Below are 17,480 nucleotides of genomic sequence, written 5' to 3'. Positions count from 1 at the left end.
ATACAGAGTGTTCTTCAGATCTCCAAAGGGCCAGCCACATTGCCAGGTCACTACTAGTTGAGATCTAACCCAAAATACCACACTGCCAGCCAGTCCTTTATCATCTAAAACTAAAGGTTTATTATAAAAGAAAGGAAAGAGGAGAGTTGTTAAATGATGATGAAAGCAATCAGATACATATGATTTCAGAGTCCATATGTAAGGTTTTTAACAGCATTGGTGAGTTGGCTGGCTTGTGAATTCCCTCTGGAACGTGTCCAAAGCTTGGATGGGTCATTCAGTCCTTTATTCAAAGTTCCAGTTTGTAGAGAAGTTACTCCAGAGATGAGAAGCAGGATTGAAGTAAAAAAGGCAGCTGCATCTTCTCCATTTTTATATTCTTTGCCATGTGGCTTGTACATCCTTTGTCCCAAACACAAGCTCACAGCACATGGGTATGGAAAAGAACTGGGAGTCCCCTGTCCACAGGCATGTTCTTGCATGTCCTACTGACTCCTGGGGTAGCCCCGGCATAGGTGCCAACTTCTGGCATCAGTAGGTGCCCCGAACTCTGCCCCCTGCTCTGCACCGCCCACATTCCAACTCCTGCCCCTATTGGACGACTTCCCCAAATCCCCACCCCAGCCCCACCTCCTCTCCTGAGCATGCTGCATTCCTGCTGCCCCCCCGCCCCAGCTTATACTGCAAAACAGCTGTTTCCTAGCAGCAAGCACTGGGAGGAAAAGTGGGGATGCAGCGCACTCAGGGGAGGAGGCAGAGGTAGTTGGGGTGGGGTGGGGAGCTTGGCTGCCAGTCAGTGTAGAACACACACCAATTTTTTTCCCTGGGGGTGCTCCAGCCCCAGAGCACCCACGGCCCCTGGCTTCTTTCAATGGGCTTATTGCACAGTCGATTGCCCTCGATGAGCCATGAAGCAGGCTGGATACTGCCGATTCCAATCTAACTGGAGGTGTCACCCAGAAACACAGCACAAGTTTGAGATTCAAATATATCACATATTAAGTTATAACTTGTGATACAAAGATGATACATACATATAAACAAGATTATCATATTTAGCAAATAATAACTTTTCCACTGATACCTTACATGGCATAGTTAAGATTCATTGGAACTTTGTAATATTGGCATCAGTTTTATAAATGGTCACCCAATTCCATACAGCATTGTTGCTAGAACAAAGAATTTTCAAACTATACACAGAGTAGGTGGGTACCACAAAAAAGAACCATTGGGTATTTGCACTTCATGCCTGATGAAGGGCCTGATTGAAAGTCCACTGAAGTCAGAGACTCCCATTGACTCCAGTGGGGTTTAGATCAAGTTCCTGGGTGTCAAACTTTAGACACCCATGTTTGAATAATGAATGTGTATATGCATCCTGGTGTATATTGTAGGTGCTATTTAAACTCTCAGTTAAGATTGTTATGAAAAGCCTGTTCAGTTACCTTCTACTCATGTAGTTGAAGAGTTTGAAAAATAGTAACTTTGAAGAAATCTGGGCTTCATTTTTAGAAACATTTGACTATTGAACACCAAGAATTCAGCCATAAGTCAAGACCTCCTTTTCCCCTTTCCCTCCCTGCCTTCTCTGTGTTATCTCCCAATTAATTGTAAAGTACTGACTGACTTGATTTTTGTAGTTTAATATTAAGGCTGTTACATATGCAAAAACTTTTTGTTAGAGGTGGTAATTTTAAGCTTTTTTTGGGGGGTAGAGGTCTTTGTGATGTTTGTATTAAAATAAATGAATAAAAACCTTACAGCCTACTGAAAAATGCAAAGGTTACCTGATTATGCAGAAGGCATTTTAATTATACAGGGTGTCTGTTACTGCAGTAAGCTTACTAGACTTTTTGAGAACTGTCACATGCCTCTGATTTTTACACTTTTCGGGTTTTGTTGCTTCATTATTTCACTGCCTAGTGTCAGTGTTTTACACATCTATTAATTTGTACTGTGTTGAAACTTTTATTGTGTTTGTAGCTGCTCCACGCCAAAGAATTGAGTTGACCTTTGATGAACCTTATTACATAGAACCCTCATTCGAATGTCGATTTGATCACCTTGAAGTTCGAGATGGGCCTTTTGGTTTTTCCCCTCTCATTGATCGTTACTGTGGCCTGAAAAGTCCTGCACTAATTAGATCAACAGGGAGGTTTATGTGGATAAAGTTTACTTCGGATGAGGAGCTAGAAGGAGAGGGATTTCAAGCAAAATACTCATTTATACCAGGTAAAGATGCCTTATTAAATAGCTTCTTACATTGTCTAGTTGTTGTTTTGCTCATACAGAGTTTCAAACTAATATAAAGGTACAAATTCAAGATTTTAAATTTCATTTTGCAAACAGTTAGGGCTCAGTCCTGTGAGAGGCACAGTTCCCTCCACTCCCATGAACTCAGTAGCTGTGTCTATACTGGCAATTTGGAGCTGTATTTCATGATTGGTATAGCTGTGAGCAGGGTTAGATAACATGGTGGCTAAAAACATCTGAGCACTGTCAACTCTACACCTTCCTCTGTTGATAAAGCTGGGGAAGCTAAACTGGTTTTTATTCTCAGAATAAAGAGGTCAATGCTGAAGATTTTAGGGAATTCTCCCACAGTTGTTCTACAACCCGCACAGTGATATGGGTGCTGTAGTAGGAATGTTAGTGTAAACTAGCCACTCGCAATTTCCCCAACATATTCTCTGTTAGCGTGACATAATGTCAAAAACATTAGCAGCCAGTCTACACCACCATTCCAACCTTTGTAGCACTGGTGCTAGAATAGCACTGAAGAATCCTTAGCATAGCCAGTCTGGGGGGGGGGGGGGGGGGGGGGGGGCAGGGTGCTCAGCACCTCATAATAGTTGCACAGCACCTGACAGATTTAGTCCTTTAGGCTGTGGTGTGGACTACACCTGTCTTATGTCTTCTTTTTTAAAGAGATCCTAAGTTGACTGAACTACTAGTGTTTGAAAACTGGTTACTGAAAATATGTGGTAACTCATTAAACATTAAAATTGGCATCCATCAAATCACTTATTTGATTATTTCAGAGCTTCATAATAAGGACTGACACATTTTCATATTGACTTGAGTTCTTAATATTTGGTCAAAAATCCGCATTTATAAGGATGCCTAAGTCGGTCCATTTGTGGTCCTTTCCAGAGCCGCCTTAATCTGTGAAGAACAACATAGCTGTATAATAGTGTAAATATGTATTTTTTTTCCAAAGAGGGCAACATGCCTGAGGAAGGCATTAGTCTGCAGCCCTGTCTACACAAGCAATTGTAAACCATGGTAAGAACTGTGGAAACAGAGCATAATTGCTGATTCACAGCTTGTATAGGGCGCATACTAACAACTCTAAGAATGGTAAGAGTTTTATTTACCACACAATCACTTTCCATACTAGCACTAAGCTAACCCAGTCTTGAGAACAGCCTCACATAATTTAAGAAACTGAACACAATAAAGAAATTTAGGGTGGCTTAAAAGAGGATAGCAAGGCTTGCATTTAAACTGTGTTGCTTTCTCCAGTATGCATCGTACTAGTCAAAAGCTAGGGCCATGTTGTGGCTTCTAAGCCAACATTTACATGGGGCAGAAATAGCAGGGAGGATATAGCATGGAAGGGCTGCTTCAGCAGCTGTAATGAAGCAGACTGACTGTCTCTGAAGGTGCTAGAAGCATGTTCCTACTTGTTGCCTCCTTAAATGTAGAGCGCATATTCGCTCTGCAGGCCTCAGACCAGTAGCTCAGTCTGTGTGCATTGGGCCATAGTCCCCTCCCCTTCCCTACTTATGTAAAGTGATAGGATTAGTGCAGCTTACATTCAAGGAGCTCAAGAATATGGATTCTGCCGTCTCCTTGTGCCAATGCATCTTCCTTACACCCTCTTTGATCCTGAGCTGTGTGCCCCTGACTAGAGGCAAACAGAATCTGGTTCTAAATGTATCAACTAGGGTATAATCTCAAGCATGCAAAGCTGGAGGAAATGGCCTAGTGGGCTAAGCATCAGCTTTTGAAATACCTAGATTCTCTGGAACCATGGTTTCAGATCCTAAGAGTGTTGACTCAGCTCTTTGTTCTGCTGAGGCAGATTGAACAGTGAGCAGGTTATAGGGTGGGGGAGGAATATTTTTAAGGTCATTTTTAAAAACTAACTGAGGTTATGTCTGCTCTGTGTGGTTATTAAAGTTCCTATGGCACTCTTGGTGAGAGAGGATTTGATCCAATGTCCTTGTGCAGAATGCTCTGCTCCAGGTGGCTGTATTTTAGATAGTGTACATATACAGTTATAAGCACTTCAGGATTGTTTTGGGACAAAAAGTAATATATAAATGTCAGCTATTATTACAGATGTTGTATACACGGGTATAACTGCTTTATGTTCCCTCTTTCCCAGACATGCCCTTCATTTGCAGAATCATAGGAAAATATTCTACATTAGTACAAATGTTTTAACAGAACTGTTTTCACTCTGCTATGGATTTAGTTTCTCATGCTGTTCCGATTTTGCATGGGTCACTAACCCTTTGGGAACCATGTGGGATGTGTTAAAATGTTCCTACAGGGGTTGTATGGATGTGTGTGGCAACCTATGTTCCAAAGCAATTTAACCAATATGTCATTCTCAAAACCAAGTTAGTTTAGTGCTAGCAAGGTTTGGGCTTGTATTCTAAATCTGCCACACATTTATTTTTGTGGTGGACTGTAATGAATGTGAAAGAACCATTATATTTTTGTTCTCATTCTTTTACATTTTCACAAGATGTTTAAATATTTTAAGTACTGGTGACAATGAACAAAAATCAGAAAAAGAAATTAAGCCTCATAGAACACTTAAGTGACACTAAGTACTTGACTTAAATTCAGAAAGGAGGTTGAAACTCTGACTTACAGAGGTTTCCGTACAGTGAACATGTATGCCAGACTATATAGCTCAATGAGAGTGGGCTATATTTAACCATTTTAGTGAGGTACAATCGCTTATCATGGAATCAAGCATCCGGTAAGAAGAGGATCACCTCTCTCCTATTGATCCAGTATCTGTTCTAGCACTTTGTATTTTGTGGTGTGTTAGGAAATAGATTCTCTAGATTGTGTTAAACCCTGAAGTGACTCAACTGCCAGCCCCAATGATTTGTGATTTCTTCTGTTGCAGATCCAGACTTCACTTACCTAGGAGGTATTTTAAATCCCATCCCAGGTCTAGTATTACAATACCAATTTATTTGTATATGAAATTTTTAATCAATCTTATCTTGCATTTGACAGCAAGTTATATGTTCTTTCTAGACTGCCAATTTGAGCTTTCAGGCGCTGATGGAATAGTACGTTCCAGTCAAGTAGAACAAGAAGAGAAAACAAAACCTGGACAAGCAATTGACTGCATATGGACAGTTAAGGCTACTCCAAATGCTAAGGCAAGTCCATTTGTATCATTCAATATATAATGGGCTTCTTGCCCATTAGTAATAGGGAATGGTCATTAGTAATTATTTACAATGTCTCACTTGTATTTAAATTAGCTATTGGCAGTTGAAGAAATTAAGATAGATACTTGTTTCTAAAATAAATGTAACTGCAGGTCCTTGGTGATGTTATTTTTCCCTGATCTGAAATTTATAATGTTTAGGCACTTAAATACTTTTATGGGCCACATGTTTTTAAATGGCCTGCAACTTGGCCTCAAGTTTAATGAGTACAGTTAGCTGCAGACAAGGGGTAGTCTTAGGTTATGTCTGTTGTTACCTGATATGTGAGCAAAATATAGATTACTACATATGAGTGTGTCACTGAAGTTTTACCATCTTATGCATTGACCAGGTAACTGTGTTTCTGAGATTCTTCCTGGAGTATGTGTCAGTATAGATGTACTTGTGCCTAATGCACGCAAGACTGGATTCTTTCAATAGCCTTGGCAGTCAGGGTCGAGCACATCTCCAGTGCCTCCTTGCCCTCCCATAAGAGGGCATAAAGGGTGGAGTGGCTGTGACCCTCCCTCAGCTCTCGAAGTCAATGTGGCAGCAAGACAGAACCCAGTGAATGTCCAAGCTGCAGTTCTCTAGAGAAGAAATCTTACCTTCACGCTCTCAAAACATGGAAGGAGATTTATAAAAATAAAAATGCTAATCCTCCTGTGCAGTGGGACAAAGTGCATTGCACCATGATGGACTTCAAACCCTGGCTCCTACAACTGACTGATCTCAGTCAAGGTCGATGTCTCTCTTGCATACAAGTGATCCACCTTTCCTTCCATGGCTTATAAATGCAGGTATGCTTGGCTCAAGCTGCAGCTGCTAGATCAGTCCACGAGGGTCATTTTGCGCTTACAGAATGCTCCTTGCGTCACCTCACTCAGAAAACTGTCTTTCTCGTGGCTATTGCTTCAGCCAGCAGAATAAGTGAGCTTCAGGCACTTATGGCTAGACACCCGCAGAAATATTTCAGAGAGAGTGAGTGCTACTAATTCATTCAAACCAAATCAACCAGCCTACCTCTCTTCCCAAAACCACACTCCACACACTAGATGTATCCAGGACTTTGGTTTATTCCTGTCAATGTAATGAAGCAGTTGGACTGTTGTCCTATCTTTCTGGCTATAGCCAAGGTAATCTCATCAAAATGACTTGCATTGAATTAATTATTTTGAATCTCACTGTTACACAGTTAGTGTACCTCACCCACTGAACATCAAGGCTAATTCCTCCTGCTTCAGAAATGTATCTGTATCAGAAATATATCTGCAAAGCAGTGATGTGGCGTAAACCACTGACCTTTGTGAAATGTTAGAGCTGGGATTTAGCTGCGAGGTCAGATGCCAAGTTCAGGAGAGTAGTACACAATTTAATGTTCGGTGGATGCAACAGGAACCCCATCCTTAGGGGAATGGGGATACTGCTTACTCGTCACCTACAGTGCGGTCTAAGCTCTCATATACTCTAAGAAGAAAGAAGAGTTACTTGCCCTACAGTAACTGTAGTTCTTCGAGATAATGTAGGCATCGTCCATCCCATGACTCTCCCTCCATCCTTACTTTTAAAGAATCTCCTCTCAAGCACACCTAGAGTGGGATCCACACTGACTACATCTTGAAGAACTACAGTTCCCATAGAGTAAGTAGCTGTTTATGCTGCATGTCTACGTATGATAGGAATAAAAAATAGCGTGATGCAAGGAAAAAAGTAGGGAAAGGAAGTAAATATTCTTCAGTAGAGCTGATCAGAAAATGGGTAGTGTCCTCCCCCCCCCCCCCCCCATTGACTTGGTATTTCAACAAACTTTTTTTGGCTGAAACCTTTAGCAAAAACTCAATTTTCCACAGAAAGCAGACACTTGCGTTCGTTTAGACAGAAAACTTTCCAACTAAATTGATTTTTCAACAACTCTGGTTCTCCAGCTTCCCAAATAGTACCAAAAATAACTACCTAAACCATAAGAATAACAGGGAATAAAATAACTTTATTGCTTGTTTTGAGGAAGTGACTCATAACTTCCAAGAGCTCTATCCTAGAGTGAGTTACAGAAATTGTCCTTCCAGAAATGATTTTGCAAAAATCATTTCTGTGTTTTCTATTTGGAATACCCCATGCCTAAATTATTTTAATAAATATTATTGAATGTTGCTTAAAGCAAGTTTCTGTAGTTGAATGGCTCTTGAGATTAGATTATCTTCCTAAATGATTTGAACTTTACACTTACTTTTAAACTGTCATGCTAAAGTTGATCCTCCTGAGTTCTGGTTTTGACAGGACTACGACATTGAACAATTGTATGGAGCAGCCTCAGGTGTTTTGTCCTTTTATATGAGAGGAAAATTTTTAAATTTTCCAAACTTAATTTTTTTGTAATAAAAATAAATCTGAAAATTGACAGTTATTGAAGACTTAAAAAGCCTATGCATCATTGAAATTCTGAAAATAACCTTCAGGGATTCAGAAAAGTTCTATGACATATTAATCAATATTCTAATGAGGAAGCCTCTGATACTGTTACTGTCTCTGTGGACAGCAAAAATCCTAAATTCTTTTCAGTTAAGCACTAGTTATGAGAATTATATATTTTAAGCTAAATGCTGAGCACCTGCAGCTCTCTTCGACTTCAGGGGGATATGAAGTCAACAAAAGCTACCACTGCTGTAATAATGGGGGACAGTGAGGAGAGACACACACTCACCTAAATGGTACTTTACAATTTGCAATACTGAGCACAGACTGAAGCAGGTTATAGTGAAAAAGTTTCAGATATAAATTACTAGAGGAAGTATTTTTTCAGATGAAGGGGAAAAATAATATGGGACAGACTGGCTTTCTAACATGGTGCATAAGGGGCATAGTACCAGCATCTTGCCTGGGGAGAAAATTGGGAGGTGTAATGGCTTGGGGGTACTAAGGGGAATATGGACCACCCATTAAGTTGCCTGTGGGCCTTGCTACTGTGTAGACATTCCCTAGTGCACTGCAATAAGACATCTGCAGCTGGCCTGTGTCAGCTGACTCAGGTTGTAGGGCTATAAAATTGCATCGTAGACAGCAGAGACCAGGCTCCAGCCCAAGCCTGGACATCTGCATTGCAATTTTATAGCTCCAAACCAAGTCAGCAGACACAGGCCAGCGGCTGGTGGTCTATTGTAGTTTAGACATACTCTAAAAGTTTCGTAGTGCACTTTTGTTTGACACAGCAGTATGTCAAAGCATGCTACAGAACTATTAGTGCCCAGTGGCACACTCTACAACCATTTAGTGCATGGCAAGCTTGTGTCCTGTACATTCATACCCTGGTTTGCTGCGCACTAGGTCTCTGTGCAGATAAGTGCTTAGTATGGTATAAGGATGAAATTTTTAAAAGCTCTAAAAAATTAAGGAGCACAAATCCCACTGACTTTTTACTGGTCCCTTTAAGTTCCTTTGAAAATTTCCCCCCCCCCCCCCCGTATTGTAATTCTGATGTAGGCAGTTCTGGAATAGCTTGCCCATATGAGCAGCTTATTTCTAACCTTGCATCAAGTAGAAGTTAGCACCTGCCCAGAAATCTCCTTAGTTGTTCCCTTTATTCCTTGCAAGTACAGCAAATCTGAGTCTCACAGGTTTCAGCTGCAGATGCATCTGAAGGCAAATAGTTTAAATTTTGTCTATTTGCACTTCAAATTCCACTTAGTCTTCCTAAATTCCTTATTATGTATGGTCTGCTGTAATATATGGTCCTCACTCTTGTCTTTGTTTGGGCAGGATTTCCAGCCTCTGAGGGATACCAGTTTGACACTCATAACCTCTTGAATCTTACCCTTTAACTCTAATTGTTCAGTTTTTGCGTCTTCTGTGACTGGCTTATTTAATAGCCTCTATGCAGAGTTAAAGGACTTTTTGTTTCCTTATTTTTGACTTTAGTACTCAAATAGATTTTCTCTGGTTGTTTTTTTGAAATCCGTTTTTCTAAAGTTCGGAAACGCTCTACGGGGAAAAAGCTTTTCCCAAAATCCTGAAAAATAAATCCTTGCATTCTTCCTGTATATTCCTTACATCTGTTCTAGAAGGTGCTTGAGAGCAGCTCTCTTCAGCCTGCACCATTTTGTATTACGAGCTTTTCTTTTCTTGTAAGCTTATGCAGAGAAAACAAGTTCATCATCAATTTTCATTGGAAAGTTCTTGTCGTTTATTGATACTTAGGATAAAAGTAATTGCAAATAATAATCCATAATGTCATTTTTTGAGGGAATCACTAGTTATGAAACTGTAAGCATACAACACAAGAGTTTGTGAACAGAGTTCCGTGCCTATATAAGGACAGAATACTGTAATCAGGGTCCACTAGGAGGTGAAGAGAAAAACTCCGTCCTGTTTTATTAACGGCATTCTGTTTTACTTTTCTTAGAGGTTTTGGGGTTTTGTTTTAAACAGATTTATTTGAGATTCCTGGACTACCAAATGGAGCACTCAAATGAATGCAAGAGAAACTTTGTAGCTGTGTATGATGGAAGCAGTTCCATTGAAAACCTGAAGGCAAAGTTTTGCAGCACAGTAGCAAATGATGTGATGCTGCAGACTGGAACAGGAGTGGTACGGATGTGGGCAGATGAGGGTAGCAGACTCAGCAGATTCAGAATGCTGTTCACTTCATTTGTCGATCGTAAGTACATCCTCAATTACATTCTTAGTAGCCAAGCGCTGAATGTATTTAAGAAAAAGCATCAGCTTTGTGTTATATGAGCACCAGGCATAACAAAAAATGTTGATTATTGATTCACACACCCCTATTCAGAGGGAAACAAAGTACTCGCTTTATTATTGTTCATGGGCACTGTTCCTGGGGGAAGATTCTCTCATAAAGGGCTGCCTTACATTTGAACCAAGTAAATATGCTAAGCTTTTTCTTGCAAGGTGTTCCATAGCCAGGGTCCTGCTCTTCCCCAGCATCTGATAATTAAATCTAGATTCCCCCTGCTGTGTTGCCTGTGGAGCAAAGTTCTCTTGGATGAGGAGGCAGCTTTTGAGTGAGTTAGGTCCCAATCTGTTAAGGACACAATAGGTTAAGACCAGGACTGTGAATGCTGTTCTGACATTCTGTATGGATTGCATATAAAAGGTTTAATAATGATGCTCACAAAGCTTATGATTTAAAGTGTTCTAAAAAGATATTTTAGGTGGGACTACATTTAGAAGTAGGTTAATATACTACCCCTAATCTGGCTGAGTTTCATAGCCTCAGTCTGTTCCCATGTGCACGCACATCCTATCACACCAGATAATCTGAAACAGTTGGCAGGTTCACTACAAGAGAGGCCAGAACTTGGAAGTGGAGAGCAGGCATGAGGTATGTTGGAAGAGCAGTAGAGGAAATCTAGCACCGAGTTTGCTTATTGCATACCTGCTATCTGACTCTATTACAATCATTCTTGCACTTTTCTTAATGTTAAGTTTCCAATGAATGTGACCTGAATAATAGATACTGTACAGGTTTGGTTGTAAAAACTCATTGGCAGTTTCTTTGTCTTATCCTGGAAGTGATACTGCTCAACATCTCACAGGGTTGAACTTTTTTTTTAAAGTCCAAATTATCTGTTTGATAGTGTATTTTGTTGTTTCATAAAACATTAGAGTTCAAGATATACACTCAGATAAAAATGTACTTGCCATGAAATAATCCTTTTGTTGTGATGGTGATTTTTAAGAGGAATATGATATTGCTACTTTATGGATATGACATTAAGAAACAAGTGCAAATATTGCAGAAACTTGTCTAGGGTTTTAATACAGTTTTCACACTTCAACATTCCTTTTCTGTAACTACCATGTTTAGGTACTGGTTGCTAACCAAAATTACAAAAACTGTTGTGCTTGTTTCAGTTCACTTCTTCCTCAGCTACAATGATGAATAATAATGGTTGTTCTGGTGAGGCTAGGCTCTAGCTTCGAATTTAAAAGATGCGTTTTGACAGGTCAAACGATCAGTTCATATTATAAATATTGATTTAATATATATTTTTCCCATTCTTGTTTCTCCAACAAGCTGAAGTGATGAACAGGTATTCTTTAAACAAGCTGATAACTAATCAAACAATCATTGCCAAAAGCAAGTCTGTGAAGATATGTATAGTTTTTGCCTCTCTCTCAGCTTCAGGTTTGATACCTAAGGAAAAGGAGAAAGATAATGAACTGATTTTAAAAAAAAGGCCAATGAAACAGTATTTCATGTATATTAAAATATCCTTGTTATAAGCAAACTTCAGTGCTCAGAATAGTGAAATTATGTGCTTATTCTTTTTTCAGATCATTGAGCACTTTTTTCCCTTCTACCTTGCTACTGATTTGTAATTGTATGAATCCATCCCTGAAAACAATCCATATTTCTGAAGAGGTTTACATAAATGAACTAATTCTGCATGACATTCAGTTCATGCCTACTCAGTGCAGATGTGACTGAAATAGTGTAACTCAGCTAAAGGGGAAAAGATAAGATAAAATAGCATGTTTTTGGTTTTTCTGCTGATACAATATATGAACAACTACCTATATTAAAAGAACCTTATTAAGTTTGCAAAGTCAAAAATGCCAGAATTAAGGCTGCATGTAAAACCTTAATTTAGCCTTGTTGTGCATATAGGTTAAGTGATCACATGCTAATTTTTTTCCACAGGTGCCCTAACTTATTCAGTGCATTCAATGGATGGTGCTCACTTAATGATAGTATTTCAATATTGTGTTCTCCTCAATGTGTGGCCCTAAGCCTTATTACTGTTGTTTATTTCCTCATGGACTCTTCCATGGTGCTCACTACTCAGACACTAACCACCTCTGAAGTGAAGGTATAACATTGTCAAGGTTCCTTCCCCACTCTGAACTTTAGGGTACAAATGTGGGGACCTGCATGGACACTTCTAAGCTTAATTAGCAGCTTAGATCTGGTAATTCTGCCACCATTCAGAAATTTCAGTGTCTGGAGCACTTCTTGTCTCTCCCCCCTCTCCCCGCCCCCAAAACCTTCCCCTCCCTGTGCAGCCTTGAGAGGCTTCACCAATTCCCTGGTGAACACAGATCCAAACCCCTTGGATCTTAAAACAAGGAGAAATTAACCATCCCCCCTCCTTTTCCCCACCAGTCCCTGGTGAGTTCAGATCCAACCCCCTTGATCTTTAAAACAAGGAAAAATCAATCAGGTTCTTAAAAAGAGAGGTAAAAATCAGGATGGAAAAAATACTTTACAGGCTAATCAAATTTGTATAGCCCAGAGGAACTCTCTCTCTAGCCTTAGGTTCAGAGTTAAAGGTAAAATCCTCTTAGCAAAAAAAGGACATTTACAAGTTGAGAAAACAAAAATAAAAACTAATCCGCCTTGCCTGGCTGTTACTTAAAATTTTGAAACATGAGAGACTGGTTTAGAAAGATTTGGAGAGCCTGGATTGATGTCTGTTCCCTCTTAGTCCCAACAGCGAACAACCCCCAAAACAAAGAACACAAACAAAGACTTCCCTCCACCAAGATTTGAAAGCATCTTGTCCCCTTATTGGTCCTCTGGTCAGGTGTTAGCCAGGTTTACTGAGCTTCTTAACCCTTTACAGGTACAAGAGGCATTAACCCTTAACTATCTGTTTATGACAAACATGATTCACATTTTACAGATTGGGTGCTGAGGTACTAAGAAATTAAGGTCAAAAGTATCCACTAAGTCTGGGTGCCTAATGTGAAATGCCTAGGACCAGAGTACTAAGCACTTTGTGTTCAACCACAGCTCCCATTGACTTCAGCTGCAGTTGTAAATGAGCCCCACTTGTGTAAATCAGGCCCCAGGGTCCCAAGTGGGGCATCCAGAAAATGAGGAATTCTTAATCACCCCACACACGTGCACAGTTCTAGCTTACATGACATGCACAGCATCACACAGGAACTTTGTGACAGGGATCAAATCACAGTCCACCAGAGTGGCATTCAGTTGCCTTAACCATAACACCCTCCTTTTCCAGCAATTCCCTCTCATTCACTATGTACTCTCCAACTTCTTGAACAACTGAGAAAGAGGGTCCTACAGAAAAAAAGCTTTAACTCAGCCCCAGAGCAGGGGTCCTGTGGGAGAAAAAAAAAGAGTAGGTGATTGGAGATATCCTATCTCCTAGAACTTGAAGGGACCTTGAAAGGTTGTTGAGTCCAGATCCTTAAGTGGCCCCCTCAAGGATTGAGCTCACAACCCTGGGTTTAGCAGGCCAATGCTCAAACCACTGAGCTATCCCTCCCCCTAATGAAAGACTGTATTGTGTGCAGGAAACCTTAAATCTGGCATTTCCTACCTTTTTAGTGTTTGCTTTTTGCAACCTGAATAACATTCTTCACTGTAGTTTCATGTAGGAGTATTCTTATGGCTCTCTGCTCTCAGTTCCAGTGCCTGGATCAGTGATTACCAGAAAAGTCCAGTTTTACCCCTGTAGCCTTGGACTGAAGCATCTTCAGTCATTCTTGTGAGGATGGTGCGTATGCAGTCCAAATCAGCCACTAGGAACTGGGAGCATGCTCAATAGGGACAGAACAGTTAGAAACTTCAGCTGCTAACAATTTAAGTCTCTGAGCATGTAAGAACTGGGTTTGTTGTTTTTGTTTTTCAAAGACTTATCAGTTGGCCAGATTTGAGCAGATTTTAACAGGGATTGCAAAAGTCACATCCCTGATACAAGGCCACCACCAAAAAACTTCAGGACCCTGTTCCAAAGCATTTGACTGCTGGAGAATTTCAAAGAAAAAAAATTTTAACAAATTATATTTTTTACTTAGTTGTCGTCTTGGAAACAGCTGAACCATTTTGGCTGACATTTCAAAAAATTCAGCTTGAGGCAGACACCCAGCATGGAAAATTTCAGCTCAGATGGTTGGGTTTTGCACAGTTACATGCTGCTGAAAACAGAGCCCTATAATGGGAAATGCTGAGCAACCTGAATAGGTGGCACTAGCAGTATCCCATAATACTTGGCTATTAGAAGCACGAATATATTGATGGGGCCAGTTGGTCCTTGCCCCTTGTGCAGCAAAGAGAAGTTGCAAGGAGCCTTCTAATCCCTGCCCCCTTCCTTGCCATTCTTATCAAGTTTCCAAATATAAGTGATGGGGGTGGGAGGAGTACAGCCCATGTGTTCCATCCAGACAGATGTGAGATTAGACCTTCTCTGTTGCCTCTTCCATTCCAAAAGGAGAGGTCAAACCCTTGCTCCTTCTCCATACCAGTCCACAAAGCTGGGTGGGTGCAGAAAAACTCCCCTGAACATCAGGTAGCTAAGGGAGAGACTGTGCTTTCTGGGGCATAATTCTTTTAGTTCCCCAAGAAGTGGGATGGCTATATACCACCCCAGTCACTAAACAGCACCATCTGGGCGAAAGTTTGTGAAAGGAACAGAAGGCATTTTTCAGTAGAATATTCAGCACACAAGCAACTATACAGAGACACATCATCCTCTTTTAGTAAAGCACAGTTAAACTATCTGAAGATAGATGAACACTGAAGAGCATTTAGCTATGTGTTCGTTATCTACGATTGATTCTTGTGTCAGAATGTTGTCTATGTACCATTGGACCAAGTATTAACACTCCGTGTACATGGAGATGATACTAACCTCCTTCGTAAAGCCCTTTAAGATCTTCAGATAATAAATGCTCTGTAAAAGCCAGGTGTTCTGATGATGATGGTGTATTATAGCTAGACCATCGGTTCTCAAACTGAGTCATGACCCCTCAGGGGTTGTGAAGTTAGTAAGTGGGAGGTTGCTGAAACGGGGCTGTCAGACTTCACCCCAAGTCCAGCTTCACCTCCAGCATTTATAATGGTGGTAAATATTTAAATATGTTTTTAATTTATTGGGGGGCAGGGTTTGCAGTCAGTGGCTTGCTGTGTGAAAGGGGTCACCGATACACAAGTTTGAGAACCACTGAGCTAGACCTAGGGCTCCTAGTTGATTCATAGCTACTTGAAAACTGAACATGTCATGAAAAATCAAATTCACTTACAGGATGTCCAGGAGTTGGGGGATAAACCAGACTCTTAGTTGCCCAATATTATTAGCAGAGTCTCCAGAAATTTTGGCTAAGTATATTAGGGCCAATCGCTACTGTTGAGGAAAAATGCCAAGGTCTTCAATATCAACCTCAGTTTTTAAATTCTCATTCAAAAGACTCTTCCCCTTTCTCCATTTGCGGTAAACTGCATGGTACTCAACTGATCTTCCTTGGAAGAATAAAGAGATTAGTGTCTTTTGCCAGGACTCAAACTCTCAGTTCTAGGTATGTACATATTTCAAAACCAAAATGCTTTTAAAAAAATTAGGGACAGAAAAAGGAAAGAGAATGTATGTTTGTTTAAAATTCATCATCCAGGTATATTTTAGACCTTACAGTGAACCTCAAAATGACATGGCTGAGAGAAAGTATTACAGAAGTTCAGTTTTCATCAAAATCTGGTCTGATGCTATGTCCCATAGTTATTCTTCCCTCAAAAAGCATTCAGTTCTATCCAACAACTACTGTTTCTTTGGTGTTCCAGAAATTACATCTTGCAGGAGTACGCGATAAATTATATCTCTTCTAAATTTAAAACAAATCTAGTCAGTTCTTCCGTCCACATGTGCTCTGTCCAAGAAGCTTAATAGTGTTAGCTTTGATCTGGATCTCCAACATTTCCACTCTAATTGGCAGATTTTTTTCTCTTTATATATGCTACTTGAACTGCTGGATACCTACCCATTTTTTTTCACTCTGAATCACTTAAGGTCTTTTTCTGTTTGCGCTATTCAGTGCTTGGTGCTATCCAGTCTAACCTCCGTGTTTCCAACCAGAAAAGTAGCTGATCCAGTTTCAAATTCATAAGTACTATAGTTGCATGAGTTTTATTTTCTTTATCATTCCAGATGAAGGGCATGTAAGGTTGTGACTTGTACACCAGCATGAGAACAGGGTCTCTTTCCAATGAAGGAGCAACTAGTTAAGTACAGTAGAACCTCAGAGTTAAACACCTTGGGAATGTTCTTTCAAAAGTTTACATTGACTTAATACAGCTGAAAATTGACTTAAGACAGCTTTGAAACTTAAAAGCAGCATTTTTGTCCTGAAAAGTTGACTTAATTTAAATGAAACAAGCATGGAAACAGTTTCCTTACCTTGTCAAACTTTTTTTTTTTAATTTCCCTTTATTTTTTTAGTAGCTTACATTTAAACACTGTACTGGCTTTTCTGGGCGGGGAAAGGGGGTCTCTGCTGCTGCCTGATTGCATACTTCCAGTTCCATATGAGGTGTGTGATTGACTAGTCAGTTCGTAACTGGTTTTCATAAGTCTGAGGTTCTACTGTAGTTAAGCAGCCAGAGTTTGAGGAGGCAAAAACCTTGGGACCTTATTCTTCACTATTGGCACTTGAAAATCTGGCCCTTCATTTATTTTAAAAGAGCTCAGGATCCAGCATCTCCCACTGAGAACAAACTGGCCCTTATTTATGCACTTAAATGGGAGCAAGCTTTCTGGAAAATTCAGCCACTTATTTGGATGCTTAACTGTTGGGTGCTCAGCTCTTTTGCATATTAGCTCAAAATTGCTACACATTCAAACTTAATAGTAAGAAGAAATTAAATGGATAAGTGTAAGTTGCTTTGAAAAGGCAATGGCTCTAATATTCCCTTCCTCCTCTACTGCCTTAAGCCTCTCCTCCACAACTTCCTATGAATTAATAATACTACAAAGCATTGTTCTTCAAAGGATCTCAAAGAACTTTCCAAGTATATCAATTTTTGCAACACCCACTAAAGGTGTAAAACAACTGATATTTAGAAATTACTAAGGTAAAAATTGGGTAACATGCATCTTCTGAGAAGTTGCTAAATTATGTATGACAAAAGGTTTATGATTCAAAGAGTTGAGACTACAAACAGGATCCTCTGTGGATCTATTTCTTTCCAATATAGAGGAACCGATTGATAACATGAAAATAAAGCTCAAGCCCTGTGCATGAGCCTGTGGAATTCAGCAC

General features: G+C 40.0%; 2 protein-coding genes across 6 annotated transcripts in view; one reads left to right on the top strand and one right to left on the bottom strand.

The window, feature by feature from the left end:
• The window catches only part of LOC127034347 (borealin-2-like), a 189,665-nt gene that overhangs the window by 46,077 nt on the left and 126,108 nt on the right, over positions 1-17,480 (bottom strand). The window lies entirely within an intron of this gene.
• The window catches only part of NETO2 (neuropilin and tolloid like 2), a 52,687-nt gene that overhangs the window by 29,156 nt on the left and 6,051 nt on the right, over positions 1-17,480 (top strand). For 3 of the 5 annotated variants that reach the window (XM_050923085.1, XM_050923086.1, XM_050923082.1), the window contains exons 4-7: positions 1,987-2,235; positions 5,156-5,200; positions 5,290-5,417; positions 9,891-10,119. In XM_050923085.1, the coding sequence (XP_050779042.1) occupies positions 1,987-2,235; positions 5,156-5,200; positions 5,290-5,417; positions 9,891-10,119 (651 nt within the window). Of the gene's footprint in view, positions 1-1,986; positions 2,236-5,155; positions 5,201-5,268; positions 5,418-9,890; positions 10,120-17,480 lie in introns of all 5 variants that reach the window. The other 2 variants (XM_050923083.1, XM_050923084.1) reach the window with 2 other exon arrangements.

This window comes from Gopherus flavomarginatus, chromosome 14 (genome assembly GCF_025201925.1).
Source record: "Gopherus flavomarginatus isolate rGopFla2 chromosome 14, rGopFla2.mat.asm, whole genome shotgun sequence".
Taxonomy (NCBI): Eukaryota; Metazoa; Chordata; order Testudines; family Testudinidae; genus Gopherus; species Gopherus flavomarginatus.
This window is presented reverse-complemented; position numbering and strand designations above follow the sequence as displayed.